The sequence below is a fragment of the Elephas maximus genome, chromosome 26 (genome assembly GCF_024166365.1).
Source record: "Elephas maximus indicus isolate mEleMax1 chromosome 26, mEleMax1 primary haplotype, whole genome shotgun sequence".
NCBI lineage: Eukaryota > Metazoa > Chordata > Mammalia > Proboscidea > Elephantidae > Elephas > Elephas maximus.
Window position 1 is genome coordinate 22,975,494 of NC_064844.1, and position 12,093 is coordinate 22,987,586.

Genomic DNA, 12,093 nt, shown 5'->3' on the forward strand with positions numbered 1-12,093 from the left:
GCATGAATGTGTATTCAGGAAGGCAAGGCTATAATTGAATTTTTCTTTTCCAATAAGTCGGTTGTGTGTCTGGCTCAGTGATTGGGGTCTACATGTAGAAAACCCACAGAGATTACAAAGACTTTACAAAGCACTGCTTAATAGCTGATGGTTTCTTAGCGTAATTGTGATTCACTGTAGATTTTGTGATGATCAAATACAAATAAGTTACTGGTAACAATAAAAAAGAGTGATTTGTGATGCTTTGGATTTTCTTCTAATGATATGGTTTTTTCCACCCTCCCCCTATCTTATTTCTACCATTAGGTTGGGACAGTTGGAAGTCGTTGTAGAAAATGTTGCAATTAAATCTCTCACCCACCTTTTCTATGGGATTTCATCTGTTAGCCATTGTGGCGCTCTTATTTTCCCACGTGGACCATATAAGTGCTGAGAGCGAAATGGAAGGAGAAGGAAATGACACTGGTGAATGTACCGGCTCATATTACTGTAAGAAAGGGGTGATTTTACCCATTTGGGAGCCCCAAGACCCTTCCTTTGGGGACAAAATTGCTAGAGCTACTGTGTATTTTGTGGCCATGGTCTACATGTTTCTTGGAGTATCTATCATTGCTGACCGGTTCATGTCCTCTATAGAAGTCATTACATCTCAAGAAAAAGAAATAACCATAAAGAAACCCAATGGAGAGACCACCAAGACGACCGTAAGGATCTGGAATGAGACAGTTTCTAATCTAACCTTGATGGCCCTGGGATCTTCTGCTCCTGAGATTCTCCTTTCAGTCATTGAAGTGTGTGGCCATAATTTCACTGCAGGAGACCTGGGTCCTAGCACCATCGTAGGAAGTGCTGCATTCAATATGTTCATCATTATCGCCCTCTGCGTTTATGTGGTCCCTGATGGAGAGACGAGGAAGATTAAGCATTTGCGTGTGTTCTTTGTGACAGCAGCCTGGAGCATCTTTGCCTATACCTGGCTTTACATTATTTTGTCTGTCATCTCTCCTGGAGTTGTGGAAGTCTGGGAAGGCTTGCTTACTTTCTTCTTTTTCCCCATTTGTGTGGTATTTGCTTGGGTGGCAGATAGGAGGCTTCTGTTTTACAAGTATGTCTACAAGAGGTATCGGGCTGGCAAGCAGAGGGGGATGATTATTGAACATGAAGGAGACAGGCCACCTTCCAAGACCGAAATTGAAATGGATGGGAAAGTGGTCAATTCTCATGTTGACAATTTCTTGGATGGCGCTCTGGTGCTGGAGGTTGATGAGAGGGACCAAGATGATGAAGAGGCTAGGCGAGAAATGGCTAGGATCCTGAAGGAACTCAAGCAGAAGCATCCGGACAAAGAAATAGAGCAATTAATAGAATTAGCTAACTACCAAGTCCTAAGTCAGCAACAAAAGAGTCGAGCATTTTACCGCATTCAGGCTACTCGCTTGATGACGGGAGCTGGCAACATTTTAAAGAGGCATGCAGCTGACCAAGCGAGGAAGGCTGTCAGCATGCACGAGGTCAACACTGAGGTTGCAGAAAATGATCCAGTTAGTAAGATCTTCTTTGAGCAAGGGACATATCAGTGTCTAGAGAACTGTGGGACCGTGGCCCTGACCATAATCCGCCGAGGTGGCGATTTGACCAACACTGTGTTTGTTGACTTCAGAACAGAGGATGGCACAGCCAATGCTGGGTCTGATTATGAATTTACTGAAGGAACTGTAGTCTTTAAGCCCGGTGAGACCCAGAAGGAAGTCAGAGTTGGCATCATCGATGATGATATCTTTGAGGAGGACGAAAATTTCCTTGTGCATCTCAGCAATGTCAAAGTGTCTTCTGAAGCTTCGGAAGATGGCATACTGGAAGCCAATCATGTCTCCGCACTTGCTTGCCTCGGATCTCCCTCTACTGCCACCGTGACGATTTTTGATGATGACCACGCAGGCATCTTTACTTTTGAGGAACCTGTGACTCATGTGAGCGAGAGTATTGGCATCATGGAGGTGAAAGTATTGAGAACATCCGGAGCACGAGGAAATGTCATCGTTCCCTATAAAACCATTGAAGGGACTGCCAGAGGTGGAGGAGAAGACTTTGAGGACACTTGTGGAGAGCTCGAATTCCAGAATGATGAAATTGTGTAAGTTCTCTTTTTTATATTTGTGGTTGGGTGTGCTTGTGAGTGTGAACATTTGTGTAACTAAATGAGGAATGGAATAATTATCATACAAGACTACGTTCAAAATATCAGTCCTTGCTTGAGTGCTACTTGTCGGTATGCTGTAAAAAAAAAAAAAATTTTTTTTATACACGCAGATAATTAATTTGACGTCAGTTGATTTGATATCAAGATTTTAAATTTGCTTTTGTACTTGACATATTTTAAGTACATTATAATGGAATGAATATAGTGACAGTTTATCAGACTGGTTACGATGGGTTGAAAATTTTGTATTCTGTTTTGAATTCTGTAATACATACACAGAAGAAGAACACTTAAGACATTGAAAGAAGGTCCCTAACTTCATTGCTGAATACGAATTGGGAAAGCACTAAAAGGAAACAAACACTTCTGGAAAGAATTTCTTGGCTCCCAGAACTGGCTGGAAATATATGTTGCTTTTATCTGAACTTGTTTTTTGTGACAATTTAAGATAATGTTTCTGCTCAAATGCTTATGTTTAATTGTGATATAATGTCCAAACCTGCTTTTTTCCAGCTTCATGCCAACTTGGGAAAACCATACAGCTCTTAATTAGTTCCAGTTTGATTTTACTTTATATTACTGAATAAACCCTTTTGCCCCACCCACGTGGTGATGGGGGGATAGATAACATTCTGTCCAAGTATCCTAGTTGACAGGGAACAGGTCAGAGAGAAGAAGTGGGGGACAATGTCATCTTCCTGTTGGCACTTTGCGGTGACACTGTGCCCATGGTTTCTCGTACCACGGATTGCCCATTGTGCAGTAACTCTTCCACTGAGAGCTGCTGTTACAGAGCTGAGCCTCCTCTGTGCCTGGGAGAGGGCATTGCATTCCACTCTCCTAAACTAGACCAGAAAATTTGACTCCATGAGCCATGTCCAAACTAGAGGGAAGGAAGGAAGGAAGAAATGAAGCTATTTATAATGTCTACAAGGCAACCAAAGACATTAAAATGAACAAAAGTTATGTTGATTGAATCACTGGCAATTTAGGAATTTCAGGAAACAAAAATATTTAAAATAGAGCTGGTTCTAAAAAGAGTTCACTCTGGTGGTGATGGCATGTAATGTGTCAAAGGGCAAGTATGTGCTCTTCATGAAATTTTTCCCATTGAATGTTAGGAAAACAAACAAAAAGGGGAGGAAGAGGGAAAGACGGAGCAAACAGATTTTCTGGAAAGAGGCTTCCAATGTCCTTACATCTCTTTCATGTTGATTATAGAGACGAACAGTTACTGCATAAGGTATCATAAGGAAGTCGAACAAAACTGAGATGATATCTATCGTCTGGTGTGTATGTGTGTGTGTGTGGTGGGGATAGTTTTTTTTGACAATATTTGTTTTACATTGATTCTTGTGTTGTCAATATTTCACTTACGGAGGTGTATTTTACTGGGACACTTATTTTATTGAAATATGGTGGTTCTGTAGCAAATGAACATCCTGCCTAACCCACGGGGATTTTTCCAAAAGGCTCGTGTTGAACGTGATCCTGCCCGTGTTAGGACACAAACTTAATTCTGTTGCTAAGAATTCTTTTCCGTTATATTTTCTAAAATCGTTTGAATTATTGAATCCTGTTTTAGATAGCACTTGTCATGCATACAGAGGTGTATTGCAGGCCATTAAAGGGGCATTGCATATTATTAAATGAACTCACAAGACTCGCTCTGAAATACAACAAAACGGTGTTTTACTTCGGATATATTCTCATGGAAATTTGGTCTTCCTTTCTCTTAATAATAATGGCTCCGTACTTGCTTATTTGTGAAACAGGCTTTCTCTATGTTCTCTGCTGTCCAGGAGTTTTATCAAACCATAAATAAATAACCTTCTTTTGGGCACAGTGCAGAAGAACGAGGACGGGAAGGGAACTGACAGTGATTTGATGAAATAATTTATTCTGCCAAGCTCCATTTGAAATATTCACCCTATGCAATTAAGTTGATCTTACTCTTGCTGAGGAAGGAATATTGCCAAACACTAGCTTTAGAAAATCAGATTTCTTGTGAAAATTTGGTGAGCATGAGTGGAATCATCTGGATGCCATCTTTGTGTCTATATAGTTAGGGGTATTCTAGATCAAGTGCCAGTCTGTAGTTCTGTAAAACTCTTACTGTATTTTATTCAGTAAGCTGGTATGTGGTAACTTAGAAAAGGCAAAGTATTTTATCTATAAGTGGAATGAAATTACAGCCATACATTCTTTTTCTTTATAGGATTTTAATTTTAAAGTGTTTTCACCTTGACTCCATAGAGCGTTACTATTAACAACTTATTGTAGGTGCTTAATAGGTTTCTTGGTTGACTAAATTTATTTGGTTGACAGGGACTTAGCCTTCAGCTAAACACCGATGATTTAAACACAATGTTTCTGGAAAAATACCAAAGATATGGAGTTGTGCTGGGCTCTTAGCAAATTGGAAACCATTACTATTTTTTTGTGGATCAGTTTTCCTTTGGTGGTTGTCTCCAATGCCAAGTCCACAAGTCATATCTAAGTACAAGGCAGTGAAGTTGGGCTATGTAGACTAAACCCAGCTTATCTTTATGAGTTTATAGTTCATCTAATTGCTGAGTTTTTCTTGAGAAACGACTTTCTTAAAAACCTACGATACTTAGATGGGGTTATTGACACCACAGAGCTTTATTATTTGAAAGATCTTATTAAAAAAAAAAAAATACCGTGCAGAAAGCCAGAATTTACGACTCTTCCCAGAGCACCATAAAGAGATTCCTGGAAAAGCCTGGATTTAAAGGTTATCTAATTTTAAGGGGCCATTAACCAAGGTGGAAATAGAGTCCAATCTGATCAGGGACGGTGATAAAGAGGCAGTACAGCATTTTTGATTCTTTGGATCCTGGCTTTAAGAACAAGATAGATTCCTAATCTTTGATGTTATTTTTAGTGTAGAAGAAGCCATTTAAATTTATAATATAAGCATGTCCTTCCCTGTTCATTCATGTTTTTACATAAATGAGTTGAACTATTTCAACTTGACCTTTTGAAAGATCAAAATGTGGATTTGAGAAAAATGCTGATAAGTGATATGTAGTGCTTATACAAACCAAACCAAACCTACTGCCATCAAGTCGATTCCGACTCATAGCAACCCTATAGGACAGAGTAGGACTGCCCCATAGAGTTTCCAAGGAGCACCTGGTGGATTCAAACTGCCGACCTCTTGGTTAGCAGCTATAGTACTTAACCACTACGCCACCAGGGTTTCCTGTAGTGCTTATAGTCTCTAATAAAGTGTGTTCTGAACAAAACGTTTTAAAATTACAATGCAAAAGCCCATTCAGTAGATACAAGGTCAATCAGTGACAGATACCAGATACGCCAGCTAATCCGGACTTCAGTAAGGAATCCTGCCTAATGCTAACAGCTGATAAAAAATAAAATAAAGAATATGCTAATTTGATTTGTGGTTTGGTAGGTGATATCCACAGATTTGAAGTGCTACTAATGATTGTTCTTTAATGATGCTAGTTTAGTGGTAGTAATTACTATGCAATGTTGTTTAGTCTTCTAACATTAGCTTGATTGTCCTGGGAAAATGTTAAGGTTAATTAACTTGTGTAGCTACAAATCAAATTTAATTACTTAGCTATAGTCCAATAATCATATTATTTTTGGAAGAAGACACAAAAGATCATGAGTATTTTACTGTTATGTATCTAAAATGCAGAGTTCAAAAAACGAAGTATGTAATTGGAAATTTACATAATATGTTGCTTAGCAAATTAGTTTCACTGGAGGTGCCTGGCCACAGCATAATTCATTAAACAGTGAGTCTCTCCAAAAAATTAATTTTGTTTTAACAATTCTTACATTTTCAAGCATAGCTGTAACTTCATTAACCCTAAGAAAGACAATATGCTGGACATTTCAACAAATAGAGCTCTTTGACACTTAACTATTTATCTCACATTTTTAAAGAAAAATAAAGATTAATGAAATAAGATTTCAGCATTACACAGGTTCTATGAGAATATTCATGGTGACTCATAGCGACCCTTTAGGACAGAGCAGAACCGCCCCATAGTATTTTCAAGCAGCGGCTGACAGATTTGAACTGCCAATCTTTTGATTAGTACCCGAACTGTTAACAACTGCGCTCACGATAGGGTAGCTATGAATCCGAATTGGCTTAACAACAGGTTTATGCGAATATTATTATGATGTTTCAAAGATGATAAATATTTTGTTTTTCTTCTTCATAATACCAGTATTATTACCTGGCTCTCTGGAATTCCAAGGGGTAAGACCTACCTATGCAGGATAGCGTTTTTATTCTAAGAGTACAAAAAATCTGTAATACAAGAAGGGAGCCAGCTGTAAAAAGAAGAAACAAAATATTTAAAAAACTTGAAAAGATCAGAAGAAAAAAACAGTTGTGTGTGGGATAAATCAGAAATGATAAAAATACTAGCGAAAATAAGGTTAGAAACGCTATTAGTTTATACCACCTTGAGTCCCACATAGTCCAGACTTACTTTATAGGCAAAGAATTTTATCTGCTACTTACAGTGGGGTTCCATTTGGTTGACTCCATCTTACGTGGGTTCTGAACTAAGTTGAATACCTCATTTTTTTTTTTTTTTTTTTTTAGTTTTTATTGCCTTTTACTATCAATCCAATCCTTTTTGACCTTTGAGGGTTAGAAACATTTCATATAAACTACTTTTTTTTTTTTACAAATATGATGACCTCAGCACATTACCCACTGTACTTCATAAGTGTAGTTCATCACAACTCAAATACGTCCTGAGTCAGGGACTACCTGTGTTAAAATGATGGAATCACAATGTTTTACACTGACAAAACATTTTCCTAGGTAACATGGTAATATGGTAATGTAAGAAATTTGGATGGAATCATTTTAGAAGTTTCATGGATTTCCACTTTTGTGGATGACTTATTTAGTCTAGAATATTTATCTCACAACCCAAACGCGTGTAGTATCATCTGTAAACTGAAATTATAACTACAAGAAATAATTTTATAAATGCATATGTTTTCATGAATGCGTAACTATTACAAAAATAAGACAAGGTAAAAGCCAAAGAACATTTACAAGTTCTCATCCCCTGCTGCCAGGAGGCAGAATTGATTATGTGCAGAAAGGTTGCTTACCGTGTTAACCAGATTGCCGTGTTTGCTGTTACAATCTCGTTTTCCCACTGCTAATTAACGTTTGGGGTTATAATATAGTGATGTCGAGAAATTTTATCTTAGCAAATGAGGAGAATTCATAGTTTAGATATACTAGAATGTTTAAATTATGAACTCTTTAGTCATCATTCAAGGTCATATACGTAGAGGCTGTTTGGTTCACCAGTTGAGGGCGAGAGGAGAATTTATATATCGATCAGTTAGCACTTATTTAATAAGCTACTGATTTGTGCCCAGCACTGGGCTAATCATTATGAAGGAAGTAGAACAAATATACTCCTTATACTCTAAAATGGGAGATAGCAAGATAGCGTGTAATGAGAACAAACATCATTATGAAGACATTAGTGTAAGTTGTAGGGAAAGCCTTAATTTTGGACAAAATCTTTGCATTTGCTTTTGGAAGATAGAAGGCATAACTGAAACAAAAATGAGATGTGTGCTTTAAGATAAGTCATATTTTGGTAAGCCCGAATAAATCGACAGGATGGTTATCAAAACTAATGGAAGACTCAGTGAATTTCGTTTTAGTTTCTGCAATTTAAAACCATTATGAGGGTGTTTGAATCAGTCTGAGTATATCCCTTGAGGGCTTATGGTTCTTGGAATCCTTTTTGGTGGAATGTAGCCAAGCAAAATTTCAAAGACCCCTGCTCTTGGACAACCTACATTCCAAGAACTTTTCTAAATATTTTTTACATATTTAATATTGTAGCAATCCAAGCATGAAGTGGTAATACAGATGAGAAAAGTGAAACTCAGGTGAAGTTATTTCCCCAAGGTACTAATAAATAAGTGATGGATCCAGGATTGAACTCTTATCTGTTTGCCTTAAACGCTATAAGGTCTTGCACTTCTCTACCACCTTGCCTCTTGCAGTTCCTAGGGAATATATAAGATTTCTAGTAAAATGTTGTCAGTATTTTATTTTGTACTTTGTGAATTATTCCTTGGTTTCTAGGAATGGATATCATAGCCACTTGAGCAATTCTTTACTAATTTTGCCTTCGACTGTACCCCATTTTATCAGTTACAATTGTACCACTGCCATCTTGAGCAGATTTTCCACCAAATTGTGAAAGGGAAAATATTTTCTTTCTTTCTTTTTGTCCTGAGGACACCAGTAATGCAGGGAAGGAGATTCAGCTATGCTTAATTGTCTTGGATGGAGCACTTTTGAGGGCACAGCTCATATAATCAGGTTCTAAAAAAAAAAAAAAAAAAAATTTTTTTTTTTTTTATCGTGTTATGCAGCTCTGTCTTTGTTAGCTGAGGTGTAGAAAATTCCTTATGGGTTGGAATACCATGGGAATTGTAGAGCTTTTGCTATAAAAATATCTCGATTGTGTCCTGTCATGATGCCTGAGATCCTGTCATTAGAGATTCATTCTTTGGGGGTGGGAAAGCTTTTAAGTCTCTATTACAGTGTAAATGCCAAACAACTCTTTAAGTATTAAGCTTAAGTAGGAGTGGCTCAGGGCCAGGTGGCAGGAAAGGATGAGAGGACAGCCGAAGCAAAGTGGATCAGTGGGTACTAGAGATAATCTTTATAACTGCCTTGGGTGAGCCAGCTGCAAGAGTGCCCAATGGGAGGTGTTGATTGAGCAGGTAGACAGCTGCGGCAGCTAATGGACTTTAGCCCGCATCACCTGGCAGTTTCTGCTCTGGTAGTGGTGGAAGTCCAGAAGGTCCTGGGAGGAAAAGCAAGAAATCAATGATATGGGCAAAAGTATAGGAAATCTCCTCCTTTGTTTCCTCTCCTGGCTTAACATACTGCCTACGTAATACCGATCTATTTGCCAAAGGTTGAGCCAGCCAGACCTCATTCTTTTCACAGGCCTATACAGCTGTCTCACTCTAGAGCCAGGCTAAATAAACAATGCCTTTTCATTTCCTGCCTTTCTCCTGGGCACTCGGTACTCTAGATGACATTTTCTTTCCTTCTTACAATGCCTCCACAGGGTCAGATACGGGAATAGGCATTGTGTTCTTTGGATAGAGTTGAAGATATTGAGGCAAGGAGCAAAAACGGAGCCAAGAGCAGAACTTGGGTCCCATGCCTTCCAGGCTAGTGCTCATGATAACAGGGTAATCAGGGAGATTTCAGTATACCTGATAAATCAGATAATAATGAAACAACCTGGTATATTTAGTCTTCATATCTATATTTATATTATATATATATATATAATGTGGCAATAAGAAAGTCCCAATGAATCTAAATTATACATGATCCCAAATGCTACATTCCTATTTCAGGCTTGGGCATGAGAGATACGGGGTTCTGACTACCCTGGAATCCCTTGTAGTAACTGTTGAAACCAAGGCTACTCACTTTTTAATGTTAGACTCTCTGAGATAAAGATGGGTTTAGGAGGAGCCCTCAACATGAATTCCACGCTCAGATTTGAGTGCCATCTCTATCACTTACTACCCTGGTGACTCTCAACAAGTTTCTTAAGCTTTGACTCAGTTTCGTCACCTGTAAATTGAAGATGATGGTAGTGGTGTTGGTGATGGTGGTGGTGATTATGATGGTGTGGTAATTGTGATGGTGATGATGGTGGTGATGATGGTGGCAGTGATAGTGGTGATGGTGGTGATGGTGATTATGGTGATGGTGGTGGTGATGGTGGTGGTAACAGTGGTGATGGTGATGGTTGTCATGGTGGTGATGATGGTGATAGTGGTGTTGGCAATAGTGGTGATGGTTATCATGATTATATTGGAGGTGGTCATGTTGGACATGGTAGCGGTTGTGGTAGTGGTGGTGATGCTGATGGTGGTGTTGGAGGTGATGGTGTTGGAGATGATGATGGCAGTGGTGATGGTGGTGGTGATAGTGGTGATGGTGGTGGTAATGGTGGTGGTAATAGTGGTGATGGTGGTGATGGTGGTGGTGATGATGGTGGTAATGTGGTGATGGTGGTGGTGGTGATGATGGTGGTAATAGTGGTGATGGTGGTGTGGTGATAGAGGTGATGGTGGTGGTGGTGGTGGTTATGGTGGTGGTGGTGGTTATGGTGGTGGTGGTGGTGGTTATGGTGGTGGTGATGATGGAGGTGATAATAGTGGTGATGGTGATGGTCGTCATGGTAGTGATGTTAGTGACAGTGGTGTTGGAAATAGCGGTGAGGGTTATCATGATTGTATTGGAGGTGGTCATGTTGGACATGGTAGTAGTGATGGTGATGCTGATGGTGGTGTTGGAGGTGATTGTGTTGGAGGTGATGGTGTTGGAGGCAATGGTGGTGGTGGTGGTGTTGAAGGTGGAGGTGGTTGTGATTATGGTACTAAGATTTATCGAGAGACAGACTCATGCTGTTTTTCTTATAATACCCATTTGATTCAATTCTCACACTAAGTATATGAAGTAGGTACCATTATACTCATTTTACAGATGAAGAAGCTGGGTTTTAGAGATTAATTTTCTGTGGGTCACACGGCTAATAAGGGGTGGGTCTGGAATTCAGCAGTATGGACAGCCTGGCGGTGAAGCCTGTGCTGTCTCATCAGGGGCCCTGTCTCTCCTCGATGACTTTCTTAGACAAGAAGAACATGCGTGAGGCTCCTGGCACTGTGTCCCTGACTGTGACACATGCCTGTGCAGCTCAGAAGATGAGAAACTAGAGCAATCATTTATCTTTTGGGAAATTCCTGGACACGCATGAACCACATTGCACCCCACTACCCATTAACCTGGAAGACCTGTTATTAACTGAGTTTGAGAAGCAAGAAAATGCTAAATGCTCTAATCCCTCCATGTACCTGATCTGTCTGATTTTTGTCTTGTCTTTTCTGTACAACTGTATTTATTTCTCCATGTTGGTAAATAAAAAGGAACTTCTTTATTATTAGCTTTCTGTCATTATTAACTTCCTTAAATGGCTGAACAATGGGTGCAGCTTTTCTCTATACTTAAAATAGCACTTTCTTGAATGCTATGAGTTGAAAACAGACTCAACGGCACCTAACAGCAGCAACAACGGTCCTTTTAAAATCTGTTACGAGACAATGTAAATCAATGACATGAGAGAAGCAGTACCAGCGGATGCTCACTATTTCATGTCAGCACTACTGAGATGTTTAAAAAGCGACCTCCTCTGACCCTGGAGGGGATTTAACAGTAAGAATTATTGGCTGGAAGGTTTTCCTAGAATAAATGGCTCACATGATAGTTATTCTGATATATAAAACAAACAAACAAAAAAAACCGTTGCTTTTGAGTCGATTCCGACTCATAGTGACCTTATAGGACTGAGTAGAACTGCCCCATAAAGTTTCCAAGGAGCACCTGGTGGATTTGAACTGCTGACCTTTTGGTTAGCAGCCATAGCACTTCACCAGTACGCCACCAGGGTTTCCCATCTGATATATGAAAAAAAAAAAAAATTTTTTTTTTTTAGATATATGCAAACCTACAATTCCAAACTCTGCAGCAACTGGGATCTTCAGGTATATGTATATTTTAAAAGTCCAATTCCAAGTCACTTTTGCTTCTGAATTATATTCCTTCAAGAGGATGAGAAAGGAGCCCTGGTAGCACAGTGGTTAAAGCACTTGGCTGGTCACCTAAAGGTTGGTGGTTGGAACCCACCAGCCATTCCGTGGAAGAAAAATGTGGCTGTTTGCTTCCACAAAGATTACAGCCTTGGAAACCCTATGAGGCAGTTCTATTCTGTCCTTATAGGGTCACTGTGAGTGAGAATTGATGT

The 12,093-nt window shown here is 39.2% G+C and overlaps 1 protein-coding gene across 2 annotated transcripts in view; it reads left to right on the forward strand.

The window, feature by feature from the left end:
• The first annotated feature begins 332 nt into the window (after window positions 1-332).
• Window positions 333-12,093, forward strand: part of SLC8A1 (solute carrier family 8 member A1) — a 362,231-nt gene continuing 350,470 nt past the window's right edge. For both annotated transcript variants that reach the window (XM_049870495.1, XM_049870496.1), the window contains exon 1: window positions 333-2,134. In XM_049870495.1, coding sequence (XP_049726452.1) covers window positions 336-2,134 — 1,799 coding nt within the window. In that variant the 5' untranslated portion in view covers window positions 333-335. The remainder of the gene's footprint in view (window positions 2,135-12,093) is intronic.